The sequence below is a fragment of the Rhinolophus ferrumequinum genome, chromosome 14, assembly GCF_004115265.2.
Source record: "Rhinolophus ferrumequinum isolate MPI-CBG mRhiFer1 chromosome 14, mRhiFer1_v1.p, whole genome shotgun sequence".
Classification (NCBI taxonomy): Eukaryota; Metazoa; Chordata; class Mammalia; order Chiroptera; family Rhinolophidae; genus Rhinolophus; species Rhinolophus ferrumequinum.
In genome coordinates, this window is record NC_046297.1 from 61844567 (window position 1) to 61863015 (window position 18449).

An 18449-nucleotide genomic window follows, 5' to 3' on the forward strand; every position below is an offset into this window, starting at 1 on the left:
TTCTCATGGCAGACAAAGGGAAAGGGGTTAATATGCTTCGCGTACCATCAGTGTGTCAGGCAAAGCTCTAAGCTTTGTCTTATCCAATCTTCACAACAATCTATGGAGGTAGGAATTTGTACCCATTTCTCAGATAAGAAAGCTGATGCTCAGAGATATTAAGAATCCTATGCTGGGCTACACAATTACTAAATTCTGGTAGAACCAGGATTTTCACAACTGTGTGTCCCGATTCAAAGGCTTTACTCTTTTCACCTCACCAAGTTGATTCTCTAAATTAAAGTATTTTTTTTTTTAATCTGTGGGATGATTTCACTTTAATAAAAGCATTTCAGGGCTTATAAGCTAAGTTATCGTAATTGACATGGGGAACACCAGTTGTGGTTTTAAAGATTGTTTTGTAGGACTGAGGGGCAGCTATGGAGTAGTAGAAAGAGCACGAGATGGAGATTCTGATGAGATGAGTTACACCCAGGCTCTAGACCTTTGTTACCTTAGGCAAGTGGTTACATTTTTAAGCTTCATTTTCCTTACATATAAGATAAGGATAAAGATGTTTATCTTACAAGGTTGTAAGGGAAATATGAGAAATATTTGTGAAAGTACTTCCGAAGTACATATGCTGTGTAGCCAGAAAAAGTATAAGATGTTTTGAATGACCTCTGAAACAATGCTGGTATTTATAAGAACTAAAAGAGACTGAAACAGAGATCAATGTGCCTGATTCTACACAACTAATCTAGTCAGAATGTTACAGGTGGTTCTTTGGTTTTTAGTTATAATAATAGCAACCTACAAAACAAGTTGCCAATTTATATTGCCTCATTAAAAACTCGCTGACTTTTTCCAATAAGAACAATAATGTAATCTGCAACTGTATTTTAGACAATCATTCAGCATCAAACAAATCAACAAAAGCCAAGTACGGTAATCACAAGCTCATACTGATTACAAATAGTAAAGTTTTCTTTATAAAAAGCTATACTGTATAATTAACTTTATGGAAATGAATTTGACAGTTAAAACAAACATTCAACATTAACAATATAGTATAATTTGTCACCTTAAAATTCAGAACGGTCTTTCAGGGGCAATTTGAAAGGTTCCTATCTATATAAAGATCTGAAGTGATACCACAATTTTTCCATAGATGAAATTTCCTAAAAGAACCAGGATCAAAACCGTTAAAACTTAAGCTACGTTTAGTTTCAAAACAGTCTGCAGGTCCCCTCCTCCGCCACTAGGTGGCAGGTGCATCAGTGAAAAAGCACCACACAAGATTAGAAAACAATCTTAGGTATCATCTACTTTGCTAGTTATTAATATTCTTGAGTGAACTATCCTTACGAGCAGATCACGACAATTACAGGTCCTTTTCCCCTTCCCCATACATGCTGACACATTCATTTTGCAGACTATGGTGGGAGTGGGAGGATGGACTATGATTCTCTAAGGATTATATGAACCAGAGAGTAAGAACCCTTTGATTTAGCCTAAACTCAGATTTCAAAGATAAGAAACCTGAAGTCCAGAGAGGATATGGAGAATGCCCAAGGGCTCTCCATCAGCAATGTCCTAGCATACAATGATGACAACCTAAGGACTTCTGACTCTGCCCATGTCCAATAATCTGTGTACACATTTCAAACACACCAGTATATCCCCTTCAGCAATTACCATTTTTCTCCACTCTGGTTAGGGGTTTCACTCCTGAGAAGACATCAGCAAGCTCTGTCATCCGCTCTGAGCCCTCTTTCTTGTAATGCTCCCATTTGGCTTGCTTTTCTGAAAGCATTTGCTTGAACATCTGTTGAAGGAACACGAGATTTATTTACCTAAGAGGAAATCCAGATCGGCAGTTTACTAAGAAAGGCTGAGTGACACCGAATTTATTATAAAAATAGACGCCCAACATTAACATTACCCCGATGCCGTCCCTTAAGCCTCACTTCTTTATACAAATGGAGGGCAAAGCTCCATCATCGCTAAGACAGTGGTTTTCAGAGCAACTGTACCAGAGCACCGCCTGGATGGTTTTCCAGTTTTCAGACTCTCAAGCCTCACCCGATGATTCTGGTTCAGGTGACCTTGGGTAGGCCAGGAATCAGCATTTTTAATGTGAAATTAAATTTGGTGACAACTATTCTAAGGTCCCTACGAGGCAACAATTTCTGTAATTCTAATTTAATAATCAGGGAAGGCTGAGTATCATTTTGTCTGATAATTGGGGAATGAACTAAAGTACCTACAAAAATTTTCTTGTTTGATTACAGGTGGTTTTTGCTGAACAGTAATTCTGTTTATTAATTCATTCCTTCATAAAATTTACATTCTATAAAGACGTGAGCAGAGGAAGAAATGGTATAATTCAGGGTTGTTGTTGTTTTTGAAACAAACTTTAAAAACACATTTAAGGTATGTCACAAAGGTATAGGGCTCTTAGGAGTAAAAAATGCATGAATACTGATTTTTCTCATAAGAAATTCTTCATTTCTCAGCATCATAATATTGAAAAGATAAGCAATGGGGTAGGGAGACTCCACCTGCAGATGAAAGGACAAAGGCTGGGTGGAATTTTGTGGGGCCAGTGGCAGAGGAATCTTAGTGATCAGGCAGGATGACTAATCAATGAAAGAATAGGATGAGGAACAGTGAGAATTATTTATAGAGCTCACCCTATCTTATTGAGTGCCTGGGATCCATCAATGCCATTTGACCAGCAATAGCAACACAAATATCACTCTGAGGCCTTCATTACACACCAAATGGCTTCGAGCCCTCCAAACACTCACAGGTTGAACCTGTGAGTTCAACCTGTAAGTGTCACAGGTTGCGTATCGTGTAAGATGGGGTTTGAGATAGGGGACAGTCCTTAAATTAGATGCCCCATCATATAAAGATTAGAAGAAACATAGTTTCAATTAGTATGTTTATTAAGCGAATCAGAAAGTGAGTCTTGAAAAAGGGTTGGAGTGGGAGGTAGGAGAGATGAAAATATGGGTTAAAGAGTGAAGCTGAAATGTCAGAAATTCAAACATGTCATTGTTTTGCTCAACTTGTATTGGGCAGTTGTTTTGTTTGTTTCTCCTTTCTACCAGATCTTTCTCTTCTTGAAGACCTTTAAGAATGAAGTGGTGCTCCCTTAGGCTGTCTTCTGTTTCCCCTCTACCTGAATACACTATTCTAGTCTAATACACTCCAGAGAACAGATTTGATGGGAAATGCAGGCTTGGTCAGATGGCTGACCCACACCTGTCCTGATTTCTACTGACATCTCTGAGCTACAGAATTTTGGGTTGCTGGTGCTCTGGCGGCTGATCCTAACTGCACCGAGGGAACGTCTTCCTTGTGGGCAATTCTCACTTGCCTCTGAAAGGCCAGATTTGCTTTGACCTACTAATAAGATGCCTGGTTCCTGTTCCTGGGTCTTTCCTGGTTTCTCATCTTGGCTTAATTTTCCTCTTTCCCACTATACCGAGCTCCTTGATGGTAGGAACATACATGCCTTGTTCGTTTCTCAATTCCTACGACCTAGCTGGGAACAGAGAAGGTATTCAATAATGATTTGCTATTCAGAGGGAAAACACTAACATTATTAAAGAGATCAAAAACGGGTAGCACTTCGCTGATCTTATAAAGTTATACCAAGAAAAGTCACTGAAAACACTTAGCACCTGCATTAACATTAGGTTAATAATCAATGTCTGTTTTTACTGAGCTACTTAATAGAAGAACAGAGTATCCAGAAGATAAAGAAACATCTAGTATACCACTGACCAGACTGAGACGAGGGTGAGTGCTGGTTCTGAATGGGCATTCATGTCCAGGATTAGTTCCTGGGCCCACCTGATCCAAACCCCCAGGGCTACTGTTTACAAAACCTGAACATTCCCAGGTACCTGCGGTTTTTGTTATGCCCGGAGAAGCTTCTCTAGGGATATAACTAACCCCAGCATTTTCTTCATTAAAATCAAATTCCTTAAAGTCCTTAAGAGGCCTTGCTTAAATGCAAATCGAGCATCCTACGTAAGCCCTTTCCAATAGGTATTCATGGCTTTTAAGATGAAGACTGAAATCCTGCAAGACCCAGCATGGGCTGGCTCCTGCCGACCTTTCAACCTCATTTCATACCACCTTTCTCTTGTATTCTCTCCCTTCCAACCAAGTGGTCTTTCAGTCCTTGGACTGGTCATGCTGTTCCCCACCCTAGAAGACTTAGTCATATCCTGTCCTCTCTCTGGAATGTTCTCCATCGTGGTCCCTTATCTTTTCTTAGCTAACTCTGACAAGTCCGTTCTTCAGGTCCCTACAGACGCTCTTGCTTCTCTGCTCAGGGAAGCTGTCCAAGCTAGGACAGGATCCTTCATTTTAGGTCCCCAGAGGACTATTTTCCTTTAGAGCACATATCTCAGTCTGTATTTATATTTTCATTGGTGTGATTCTGACTCATGTCCCTATCCCTCCACAACCACTGTATCTCTAATGACACACGGCACTAAAGGCTTGTTCAGTGTTTAATCCCGTCCTTTTCCTATAAGACTTATCTCAGACATCTGGAATCTGTAGCTTGGATCAGAGATACCGTTATAAAACCCCAATCTTTAAAAGAAAAAATTTAAGCATAACATAACTACAACTTTGGTGATTATTCACTGGCTATTTTTACCTCTTTGAGTATAAACTCAAATTGTGCGGCGTCCAACAGCAACTGAAAGAGGATCTTGGGATTGTACCTGGAGTCTGTCAGGATCTGGTCCTTGATTTGACGAAGGCGTTTGTTGTTTGGGTCACAGGCTAGAAATAGGAAGAAAAGAGTTTCCATTTACTAACTGTGCAGAAAATATCTATGAGACATGAGTTCTTAAATACTTTCCTTCATTTTAAGCCTTTAAAAATAAGCAAAATGATATCGAAAACAGATGGTGAAATTAATTATAGCCTATCTATGCTATGGAGTAAGTACAATTGAACTATGAAATACGACAGTTGGATTTGACATGGAATGTCACCTGTGATAAAAGCAAGCTGCAGAGAACAGTGTCTCAAAATTTTGTAAGCATTTTGGGGTTGATTTATTACTGACTGTCCAATATCGAAGGGGAGAGCCTTCTGACACGGTTTCCTAAGTGGGTGGCCTCCGTATATGCTGACTCTTTGGAGTTGCCTTTGTTTAGGCATTGAACTCTGCCATTCAGTTGTGGACAGGTATACGGGAAAGAGTTAACATAGTAAGCCCGAGACTGCCCGCTTCAGAAAGGACTCTGCAAGGTGGGCCCTTGACCGGCATCTGGGAACGTGGAGTTTCCACCACTTTGAAAGCTGATGACCATGGCGCACTACGCCTTAACGGTTTGTACGATGGCTGTCATGCACACTTGTTTTCCTTCTGGGATCTGGAATTTTGGTATGTGCCAAACTGAGGCTGCCTGGGATTAGCCCCCGATAAAGACCCCGAACACTGAGTTTCTAACACGCTTCCCTGGTTGGCAGCGTTTCACACATGCTGTCACAACTCACTGCTGGGGGAATTACACACACCCCGTATGACTCCACTGGGAGAGGGTTCTTGGAAGCTCGGGCCTGATTTCCTCCAGACTTTGCCCCTTGTGCCTTTTCCCTTCGCTGATACTGCTTTCTATCCTGTTGCTGTAATAAATCATAGCCATGAGTAAGTACTACTGTATGCTGAGTCTTGCTAATAAACAACTGAACCTGGGGGGGGGTTTGGAGACTCCTGACACAATAGGGAAATAGGGTTACCCATACAAAGATGTGGCATCTCCAAAGAGAAAGAACCAGACCTGGAACCATTTTGTTCCTTGTAAAGACCCCAGGGCAAAGCCAACACTCAGGGCTTTTTGGACCACCCAATATCTAGGCCAGAGATTATGGCAACTACTAGGCCACGGTCACAAAATTAGGCCGAGATTGACCCAGGGATAAAACACCAGAGATGCTGATTCCCTGTGCAGCCTATTAGCTGCCAAGCTAAACTGTTTTAAATAAAACAAACAATATATTTTTTAAAAATATATAGAATAAAAATTATTGGTTATTTGCTGGAATTGGTTTATGGGACCAATCATTATCTACGAAAGATCAATGTTTACAAGTCAAAGCTACCAGGACTGCAAATGAAGTCAAAATAGAAACTTGAAGATAACGAACGTTGTCACAAAGTTCACAGCGGGTCAGGTACAGGTCCCTGGTGGTCCTAGCATCCCATGTGCACATTCCAGCCTCCTGGCCCTCCTGTAGTATCTCAGGATGCCCGGCAGGCATGGAATGACCCTGTCGTATGAGCAAATGTCAGGGCTGTTCTGGTGCCTCAGTCACGGCGAGGATGGTGGAAGGCCATTTTGTACAATATTGATGCCCAAGTTATTCCACCAAGAGGAGACGTGTGATAACCTGGAGGAGGGCTCAGTTTTCATGGGAAATGACAGTTTTTATCATGCATTTTCCAGAACTACCTTGGAATTGGTGACATAGATCACACAGAGACAATTTTTTTCAGCTTCAAATTTGCCTAAACAAAACAAAAACAGCCACAGCAAATGTATAAGAATTTCCATGTGTCTTTATATTCACTGTAATTCAGTGAGAAATCTTCTGATACTGATTCGCTTTCATTTTTGGATAGGGGACATCATGGTCCCTATCCTAGCATTACCATGAACGTCTCGCTAGGAACCAGTTTTGGTTTCCAGTGTTCTCAGGGTCTAATCCTCTCTCTAAGACCTGACCCTCAGGAATGCAGACCCAGAGAACAGAGGGACCAGACCTTAGGAGCGTGACAACCTCGGGGTCAGGCTTCAGTACCTGCCAGCCTTCTCTGCCCAATGCTGGCTCAGAGTGGGTTTCCTCAACAGCTGCAAGGCAGTGCAGAAGCATCCTAAGCCTGGGTGAGATGCCTGCAGGGGGTGAACGGGGGGATGTGAAGAATATGTGTCTGTCTCTGATTGAAATATCATAAAAACTAAATAAGTAGTTACGTTTCCCACATATGACTCACAACCAGATAGGCACATTCATTTGTTTCTAGTAAATTATGACCTTGTGTAATCAGGCCAGACAATTGCCAGGCACAGAAATGGAAAATAGATGTAGCTGAAGAGGAAAGCACAGAACTTTGGCCAGCCGAGATTGTCCCCGGCGGGGTGCAAATCCAGGACGCTGACCACTGGCTCCCAGAACACAGGCACAGCTGTCAGGCTCAGTCGTCAGGAAGATGGAGATGAGACTGAGTCACTAGAAAACCACAGTTGGTGTCATGCTAGAATAAAGTGAAGGCTGGAGTTGTTTACAGACTTGAGAAGGTAAGACTTTTGGTAAAGAAGGTTATAGGCCGAGTCAATGTAGTAAAACCCTCCCATTTGAACTGGAGTTTATGTATGACATAAACTCAACTAATTGAAAACACATCCATGAGGTGATTAAAAACTTTTGCCATGTCTTCATGCTGTGAGTAAACTGTAAACTGAACAGAGATGTAGGCCAAGAAGCAAAATGATGAAAAGAAAAATTGGAAAGATTTAAGAAGCTGGAGATTTCTAGTGTGAAGAGAAAAGGCCAAGGAGAAATTCCACACATTTTCAAAGATATAAAGGATGAGGAAGTTCAACTGTTGTTCTCACTGCTGGCTACTCATAGGACGTGGAAACAGACGGCAGACAGAGGAAGGCTGCAGAATAATCTGGTGTGGAGAATTTTTTTTTTTTTTTTTTTAAGGAGGCGCAGCTCAACAGTGGCCCATGCGGTGATCGAACCGGCAACCTTGGTGTTATTAGCACCACGCTCTAACCAACCGAGCTAACGGGCCACCCCTGTAGAATTTTTTTTAGAGCCACAACCTCATTTGAAATAACAAGGAGGTGTTGAAAGTGGTACCTGTCTCAGGGTAAGTTCTCAAGAAAAGTTTGTTGATTAAACAACAAAAAGCAGAAGGCTTTACAGGGCTGCTAAATGACACCACTCTTGGGGGGTGGGGCATGTAGCTCTGGATGAGTGAATTCATTAGTTAATTAATGTCATGGAGCATTTACTAAGTATAGCAGGTCCTTGAACAACATCGTTTCATTATAATGTTGATGAGATATCATAGGAACTTAACTCTTGTTTATATCCGTTAGGCTGTGGTAAGATTGATTTCCTTATACCTCTTTTCATTTATTGTCAAAGAACCAATTGTTGATGTAAAGTAAGGACTTACTGAGTAAGGAATTGTGTCAGCTCTGAATAAGTAAGCTCAGCTGTTAGTCCAAACTACTCGTTTTTCTACCGTTATACCAGGGGTGTTAAAGTCACAGGCTCATGGACCCTGTGGAGGTACTTTACACTCTCTGGGAAGCTCCTGACCCTGACAGCCAATAGGGTCTCAAAGAAGATCATGACACAGAAAAGGTTAATACCCAATCTCCCTTAACTAAGCACTCTGATCCAGCCAGTTTTTCAACTCAGTGGGTCCATCTTTTTCTGTAATTCCAAAATTCCTCTTCTTCCATTATGTCTCCAGTCTAGAATTTCTTATGCTTTTTATTTCACGAACCATCAAGGGCCAGTCAGCTCCTACCTCTGTGTGGAGCTTTCCCCGACCACCTCTGTGCCCCCACCCGAAGTGATGCTTCTCTCCTGCTCTGAACTCAGATCCCTTCAACTATTTCACACATCTGGCTTTAGTCACTGGCTCAGACCTTGTTATTAGTTTCCTATTGCTGGTATAACAAATTGCCACAAACTTAGTGGCTTAATATGACATAAATTTATTCTCTTACAGCTTCAGAGGTGAGAAGTCTGAAATGCGTCTCACTGGGCTAAATCCAAGGTGCCGGCAAGGCTGTGCTCCTTCTGGAAGCTCCAGGGAAAAATCAGTTTTCTTGTGTTTTTTAGCATCTAGAGGCTACCTGTATTCCTTGGCCTGTGGCCTCTTCTGTTGTTAAAGCCAGCAATGGCTTGTCCAGTCTTTTTCAGGATGCCACCTCTCTAGTTCTGTCTCTTCTGCTCCTCTCTTCCCGATATAAGGACCCCTGTGATCCCACTGGGATAATCTCCTTACTTTACGGTCAAGTGTTTAGCAGCATTAATTCCATCTTCCACCTAATTCCCCTTTGCCATATAACATGTCCACAGGTTCCAGGGATTAGGCCATAAATATCTTTGGGAGGGTGGGCTGAGGAATTATTCTGCCCACCACAGATCTGTACTTGTACTTTCTCATATGGATACACCCGATCTCCCCAGTTTGACCAGTGACAAGCTCCGTGAACATGGGAGGTGAATTTCCTCAGATTTCCCGGCACCTCGTAGTACCTGACAAAGGAGCCGTTAGCTGGGCCGCTAACTTATCCAAGCAGACACAAAAATGATTAATTTAGAAAAGCAACTTGATGCTCTTTCAAGGGCTAATGCACTTTGCATCATGAAGTAGATATGAATTCTGAAAGCCTTTATAGGAGCGATGCAGACAGCCACACCTTTTGCACTTACCCGAGTCAGCTGTGTGTAGCATGAGCCATCGGATGGCTACATTGCAGTCTCTCAGGCAGTTCAGGAGCTTTGGGATATTGTCCAAAACCATCTCCTCCCTTAAATAACCTTCTTTCAGGAACTTTAGCACTTGAGCGTGCACTCTTTCACTGACAGTAGCGTATCTGCTTGCCTTTGAAAATAAAAAACGTGAATTACATAAAAATATAAAGAGAATTCTCTTGAAAGTGAATCAGATTCAAATAAATCCCTGCACAGATGATATCATTTCTGTATGAGATAAATAACATATGCACTACAGTTGATAAGGCTCAAAGGCAAGTGCTTTACTGGACATTTTTGAAAAGAATATTGGAATAAGAATTAAGAGCCTAAAATCTAGCTCTGGCTGTGATATAATATTGTCTGACTTTGGGTTTAACCTTTGCGTATTGGTTTCTTAAATGTAAACTGGGGACGTGGATCAAGTGGTTCCTACGATCCCTTGTCTCAACTTGGGTAGAAAAGAAACATAAAGCAGAAGCTAAATTGTCTGTTCTTTCTATTATTACCAACAACGGAGGCAGAACAGAGCAAAAACACTAAAAGATGAGACTTCGATGAATACATGACAGTTTAACAAAAAACACACCTCAGTGTATAAAAATTGAATTTTCAAACCAGCCTTTTGGATATTTGGTCATTCTGCTTTACCTAAAGCAAGAGTTAAATGTTAAACACCATTAACCAAGTCAGGTTAGTTTAAAATTATCACTAGGTGCTTCATCAGGAGACTCTGAAGAACTTCTTACAGTATCACAAATAAGAAAATGCAATTTTGGAAAGGAACTTTAGTAATGAAAAATTAATGCTCTGATGCCGGTTTAGTACGGAAGTATCACTTCCCTAATATATTTCTAGGAGACATTCCAAAATTAAAATTATTTTGTGCATTATTAATGGAATTCAATTTATTTGAATAAAACATGCTGGAGTTCTTTGAATCAATTCACACTGGAAACTCAAAAACTCAGGCAGGCAGGCTGAGGAAGAGAACTGTTTAGAAATACCAAGGATGCTAGAATTTAACTTTAGTTTTCATTCTTCTGTTTATTCAGGTTATTTCCTTCTGTTCTGTGTTCTAATCAAAGAGACACAATGTAGCATTTAAACTTTACAGAGACAAATGTCTTTAGTCTTGTTAGTTATTTTGCACATCAGAAATGATGAATTTAAATTACAGGGCATATTGCCTACGTTCAGTTACCACCTTTGATACTCATGCTACTAATGAAAACATTCAAATTATAGCTATTGGTGAAAGTAGCTCCATCTATAAGGACAGTCTTTAACAAGAGGACATGAAGTCAATGGGACCCTGTTACTCTGATTCATCTTAGTTTGTTGAATCTTCCTTAGGACCCAAGTTTCCCATCTACATATATCACATAAATTAAAAATCCATAATCATCTATCTTATTCTGACATACAAAATTCACTTTTCATTAATCATTGCATTCATATTTTTGTGGACATCTTCCAAATGCCTTGGGAAACCTACTTAGCTCATTTCTTACCCTATTCACATAGGATGGCAGTTGTTTGAGGATCCTCTCTGAGCAGCCAGAACCTACCTGTTCTCTGACATTTGAAGGGTCTAGGGTATTGTTTAAAGCTGTTTTCGCAGCTTTGTAAGGCTCCCAAGCATCTGCTAGATTAACGGTGATCCCCATGTAAATACTAATTACCTGAAAGAGGAGACATTCAGTCAGTATTCATTCAAGGCAAGGGGCTGGGAAAATACAAAGTTAGAGAAGACATCGTCCACTCCTTCAAGTTTAAATGTTATGCCAATGAAAATCAATGAAAAACCAAGATTTTCCAGATATATAGGTAAGTGTTCTTCCTTCTGAGCACTCTGGAACAAGAGTGATAATGTTGTTATTCATGGAAAAGTAACTAAAATGAACTGCTTTCAAACTTTCAAACTGCTGTGGGTTAGATCCTAGATGAAGAACAATGAAAGGGGACAGAAAAGCAGACTTTGACTTTGACTAGGAGAACATACTCAAACATTTTCATCTCAGCCTTTATACTCTTAAAAGTTACTGAAGACCCCAAAGAACATTTTCATTTTATTGTGGGTTATATCTATTGATGTTAATTGCATTACACATGAAAACTGAGAAATTTAAAAATATTAATTCATTTAAAATAATAAACTAACTATATGCTAACATAAATTTTTTCATAAAGAAAAGCAAACTAAAGTTTTCCCAAAAATATCTGTGCGAAAGAAATTGTTTTACATTTATTTAAAAAAATATTTTATAAAGTCCCTCGTTATCCCTGTCAATGTTTTTCTTTAAAATTCTCTTGGTGCAATACCAGTATTTTCTCACTAGCTTTTTATTGATTGGCATTTGCCTAGCATTTACATTTATTTTTATTCCATTCCTTTCACGGTGCCAGGGTGCTTTTGTAGGAGCATATCTTGTAAGTATCATGTAACTGGATTTTGACCTTCCCTAATACTAAGTGTTTCTGAGTACACGGCATTATGGTCAACGCTTCTTTATTAAGTGTAGGCAAATGAAGCCAGACTAGCACAGTTCTCTTCTTGGCCCCTCAACTCCTAGCTCATGAGGATGATTCATTCATGGACGGGAAACATCATCTCTGAACTGTAGTTTGTTCTTCTCATCAGTGAAGTTCCTCATTCACATCCCTTAGCACAGAGAGTTTGTGATTCAAGCTGGTAAGAATTGATGAAATAAAGTCTGCGCTCTGAGAACATCATCCAATTCACTGTACTTTGTTAAAACCTCTGTGTGCAAAGGAAACATTTCATATATATTACCTATGTTATGTCAGTTTTATTCCTTGAAGAATTAATATTTTTAACTGAAACATTTAAAAAGTTACAAGCACATCCCGCAGCAATGTAAATCTTTACAGCCCCATCAATATTAGCTTATAGATAAAACTTCCTATAAAAATGAAATTTCTATTCATAAAGTGACAAATCAGATGAATTCTGCTAGCTAGGATTCATAAAAGAGAAAAGGATAGAGAAATCCTTCTGTAACTTAGTTGTAATCTCTGTAGCTAAAGGAAGATACATTTTAATACATGGTGTTACCTTGAGAGTATCTATTTAAGAAATAAAACTAATAGGTTCACCAGGAAATTTCACTGGCTGGTTTATTCCTTCATGTTATGATTTATACAATTCTCAACACACTTAAAGTAGTTTTACCTAAGTGATTTTACGTCTCACTATTTATAACATTTTGACCTCTGGGTTATAGGCCAAAAGAATGGAAAAACCAGTTTTCTGAGAAGCTTATTACAGAGACAAAAAGACTAATAGTAATACTTGCCCAGTTATCTGGAAAGTACTTATCCACTATCTCTCTCATTTTTGCTTGATGGGTATGAAGAATGGAAGGATCAAAGTACAGGATGACATACAGCATTGCAGCCTGATTGGCCAGGGCTGTACTGCGATGCTCCGGCAAAGGATACGCTGAGACCTGCAATACAGAGACGAGACCCGGAAGAAGCAGCCGTTGGTAACAACATGTGCCAAACAAAGGATCTAGTTCTAGAATAGATCAGTCTCTAAAAGTCTGTCTCCTTGGAGGATCCTGGACACTGGAAGCAATTGTCAGATTGTGGCACTGCTCACCACAGCCTTCCTTCTTATTCCTAACCACACGATATTATTCTCTTCCTTCCAGCCCTTGACTCTGCTGCAATTCTAAGTCTTTTCCTTAAAAAAAAAAAAAAAGAAAGAAAAAAAGAAAAGTTTTAACCCTACGTCTCCCAGGAGTTGTCCATTTCTCTACCTTCCCCACCACAGACAATCTCGTAGAACTGACAGAGTCCATACACACTTTTGCTATTTACTCACTTCCTGTTTATTCAGTTATTCTTTAACTCACTGAAATTTGACTTTCACAATCACCCAATTCAGTGGCCTTTTTTTAGTGCTCTCACTTAAACTGTTTCAGGAATGAAATTCTCTCCTCTGGTTTCCCAGACACCACTCTTCCACTCAGTCTGCTCTGCTGGCTGTTCCCCTGCTGCCTGCCTTCTAAATGCCTGTGAGCCCCAGGGCTCCATCGCCTCATGCAAAAGGCATCTTTGGCTGCAGAGCCTGTATCACCTCAAGGACCATAAGCAGAAATGGAGGAAACTCACACAGACAGACAGAGCAATGTCACATGGACTCTGCAAACAGGAATGTGGTCAGGTCTCTGGAAGCTCCTGAGGCTACAAACCAGAAAGCCTTCATGTTTCTCCCATTTGCCCAACTTTTCTCTCTTTCCAGACTGTTCTCTATAACATGGCAGGATGAGGCTGCCCCAAACTCCAAATTTTGCATGTTGAGTCCAGAAACTGTGTCTCAGGGCAAAGTACCGGAGAAGGGAATCTGATCCATCTTGGCTCAAGTGACTGCCCCTAGTCCTGTCGGCCGGGGATGGGAGAGGTGCAGGGCAGAGCTCGGGGTGGACACACAACACAACCACAGCTTAACCCATGTTAATAAAAGTCACGGTGCCAGGAGAAAAGTGAAACATACTGCCCTGAGACGTGGACAAAATGGACCATGTAAGAGGCAGAAGGGGTAATGATCTTACTGGAGTAAAGAAACAGCATGGGCTTTGAAATCATACAGACCTGAATTCAATTTTGGTTCTGTTATCTCACTGGGTGACCTTGTGTAAATCACTGAAGCTCTCTAAGCCTTATTTTTCTCAACGGCAACATGAGCATAATGTTGCCTACTTTGCAAGATTACTGTGATGAATACAGAAAACGATATATGGAAAAAATCTCCTATGACTCTGGTTCACATTGAATTCTCAAGAAATGGCAAATATGGAGACCTGGTATCTATAGGTAGCTCCTGATTTTGAGGTGTCTTTAAAAAAACTCTTTTATTTACCCATAACATATCCATACAGAAAACTAACAGGTTACCTAAAGAACTATACAGAGCAGGTGTGCTCTGTGATACATGATACCCAGTTATCATAGGCCCAACTCTTTACTCTCTCTGGTAATAAAAATATAAATAATACATAAAATTACGTATTCTTCAGAAAAAGGTCAAATGATAATTTTCTTTGGTATCCTTGTAAGTAAGTGAATGAAACACAACCTGGGGAGGAAAGTGAGAAACTTTCATATGCTGCAGATCTTTACAGTCCTGCTCCTACTGCCCTCTTTGCCTGGACTCCCCTTGTATTCCCTTTGTCACCTGTTGCAATCTAGCTGCCCCTGTTATAAGCACCACAGCACCTGGTGTGTCCCCTAAGCTAACGCTCATCTTGTTTTACTGTAATTGCTTTAGTTGTCGGTCTTCTTTCCTTGGCTACAAGCTCACTTTGTGTAGGGGCCGTGGCTCCCCTTCATCGGTGATGGGTCCCCAGTACGAGCCCATGGACAGGCACATAACACACACTCAAAGACTATTTCTTAAATGAGTGACTAAAAGAATGCATCTTTTTTTCCAAGTATAGCTCAAATCCCATTTCTTCCCTGAAATCTCTATTTCTGCCCAAATTATCATACCCTTTCCTCTACCATCCCAGAGCACAGCTTAAAAGGTTTTAAATAGTTTTTGGCTGCTTTTGCTCATTGAAGGAAGGAGTAATTGAGGAGGAAAGTGCAATCAGCCTTTAGAACTCCTAAGGTCTTAACAGACTTAATCCCCACCTGGTTGTAAATATCATCAGATCTTAGTCGACCGATGACCATACTGATGAAGGATTCGTTGATAGGCACTCTCTGGAAATAGCTCTCAGGATAGTTGGGTGGCCTTTTGGCTCCTGGTTGGCTGGAATAACCTGTACTTCGTAGCAGCTTACAGATATCGTCCATGTTTGAATCAGCAGAAGATCGAGCAGCACTGAGTCACGGTTACGGGGAAATAAAGGGACACACACACACACACACACACACACACACATTAAAAACTCAGAAGTCCAACACAGCAGAGGAATTTCATTATAATCTGACTTTATATAGTGTTAGATATGACCATGGATCAATTTATATCCTTAAGATTCAAAATTATATTTTCAAAAAGCCTGTTATAGCAAACTTATTAAGATGGGTTCTTATATGTAAATATGGTTCTATTAAAAGGTCCATCATCCCTTTTGCAAAATCCATGGGGCTGGATTTGTTTCAGAATATAGCATTTTTCAAATATAAGAAAGTAATATGGTACACAGATCATGTACGATAGGATACTCCACTAGGGTCTCAGCTGGCATGTCGTGATCAATACACATTAATATTTCTGCAGTAAAATTTATGAATACTCACAAGTGAGATAAATAAAACTACCTATGGCCTCATATCTACTCTGGTCAGATTTTGATGCCATATGATTTCAGGTTAGATCACGTTTTGCTATTTTAGGAGTTACTCTGTGTGCAACTGTGTGTGTGAGCACGTACGTGTATGTATATATTTCCGAGCTCTTTAGATTTCAGGATTGCGCATGAGGAATGTGAACCTGTTCCAATGTTTCATAAATTACAAAATAACTTTAAAAAGTATGTTAATTTAAGGTGGAATATACACTAACTGGTTTTTCCTGCCAAGGTGCACTTTCTATAGACTTAACCAAAACCTCTGTGATTTTCACCATCGACTGGAGTAGTAATCCTTCAGAGACTCAAAGAATCTTAGACTTGAGGATGACCTCCCATTGGAGATGGGAGCAGGTGTGCTCTGTGATACATTGGATATCCTATTAGATAGAAGAAGCTCCTTTACCACAACTCCGACTTGCAATTTTTCAGTGTCACTGCAATAATGGATCCTTGCATTCTAATGAATTAGCTGCTGTACCCAAAGGGACAAAGCCCCATTGTGAAAGCTGGGCTTGAGAAGCAAACTTTTTTTCTTCTTTACGTTGTTTATTGTTGTTGTTCTTCCCAGGAACTTTCAGAAATATCGGTGAGGCCATTCAAAGTTCATTTTTAAAAACATGGATGTTAACGCAGCTCATGGTCAAACTGATGTGAATGAATTATGCATGCTGGTGGATACTCTCCGCTCATATAATAAAGTTGAAAGGAAGCAGGCTAATCGAGTAGCTAAAGATTAATTTACTGCTGAGGAGGCTGCAGTACCAGGTGTCTCTGAAAATATGTCCCCAACAATCTCTCTGTTGAGGATCTGCCTCCTTGCCCTATTTATTTTGTCCTAATTTTCAAGTTTAAAAATGTTAATTCTAGTCGGCACCTCTTTAGCCTAAGTTCCTGATTCCTGTTTACTGACTGTTTCTGATACTGACCTTGTCTCCAGATTTTGACTCATGAATTAAACAAATTGAAATCTGTGTGCAAGGTACCAGAATTACAGTTGGTTAAGGTGACTTCTGTTTTTTTAAGCCTCTACTTCTTGAAGTCACAGCTCTGTATAGACATACGTAACATGATCGTGATTTGTGCTGGTGCTTTTGTTTTTGTTTCACACATAGATATAGGTGAGAATACACTTTCAACCTGATCCCTAGTGTTAACTTTTCAAAGTCCTGAAAAACAGAAAACTCAATTAATTTCCTTACATCTGCCAAGGAGTAGTATTTGAAAACTTAAAAAGAATCCAAAAAGAACATTCATTAGACTTCCAAAATTCCCAAATAAAAGATAAAAAAAAAAATTCAGATTCCTGAGGTACCATCATGGGCATAATAATCTATATATCACTAATAATCTATGACATATAGATTATTTTGTATATAACACTGTCATTAATTTATACATAATATTTTACATATAATGCTATCAATACTATATATGATAGCTAATCTATTATGATGATACTAGGTTGGTCCAAAATTAATTGCGGTTTAAAAGGTTAAAAATAATTGTAAAAACTGCAATCACTTTTGCACCAATCTAACATTATAGAGTAATTGCTGTATTTGTACATTATGTTCAAAAGGGATAAGAATCCTTTGCATCCTAGATCATATTGCTGCTATTCACAATAAAAGTAGTATGGAAACCTACACTGCATTTTACCAATAGCTGTGCTTTTGGTAGTCCCAGCCCAGGGATACCTGTATCTGTAGTAAGACACCAGCATTCTCTCTCTGACTTCTCCTTCAATCTTTTGATCAATGACCAGCAGCATAACTCCATATAAGTACAATGCTTCACACTATGAAGAGAAAAAGACAATGGTCAGACTCACCAGAGTGACGTTGATAATGGTTAAAAAGATCACTTTGCTCCCATTCCTCCTAAAAGCTTTATATGACAAAGAGAATGCAAGTTTCCCCCCAAAGGGCTCTCAATTGTACAGAATAGGCTTTGAAGATTTCATGCAAAATAAATTTTAAGAAGGGGAAGGGGGATGTAGTCAATAATGTTGTGAGAAGGTTACACGGTGACGGATGATTACTAGAATTAATGGGGTGATAACACTGTAAGGTATAAAAATGTCGAATTGCTATATTGTACTGGCACGTACTGAAACTAATTTGAAAAAAGAAAACGAACAATGCTCCCCAGTCTGGTTCTGCCTTTAAGCTGAAACTAAGAAAAACGATCTTTAAAAATAAATAAAGGAATTTTAACTCACAGTAATTATTTTTCAGTTGGCCTGCTTTTGATATTTTTCTCAGGATAACAAAATGGAATCCCAATATAACGAGTAACTCTAAGTCATTCACTTACTTAACAAACATTTCCTAAGTGATCACTATGTACAAAGTACCAGGACAGATGTCTGGGATGCATAAGGCAAAGAAGATAAGACTGTTACACTGAGGAAGCTCAGAACCTCCACATAATATTTATTCCCTTGTAATTCTGTTCAATGTCTATTATGTTTTAAATCCAGATACAGAGCTGTCAGAAGACAATCATCAGTTTATTTTGCTTTGCTTTACAGGGTATTGTGTATGTATCTGTGACTTACAGGGGAAAAATAGTGATGCTAAGCTTGAC

General features: G+C 39.6%; 1 protein-coding gene across 1 annotated transcript in view; it reads right to left on the reverse strand.

Annotated features, from left to right (window-relative positions):
• The window catches only part of WASHC5 (WASH complex subunit 5), a 55796-nt gene that overhangs the window by 30175 nt on the left and 7172 nt on the right, over positions 1–18449 (reverse strand). Inside the window, 7 exon segments of the mRNA XM_033125826.1 lie at positions 1678–1807; positions 4667–4794; positions 9487–9658; positions 11100–11213; positions 12849–13001; positions 15193–15385; positions 17558–17658. Coding sequence (XP_032981717.1) covers positions 1678–1807; positions 4667–4794; positions 9487–9658; positions 11100–11213; positions 12849–13001; positions 15193–15385; positions 17558–17658 — 991 coding nt within the window.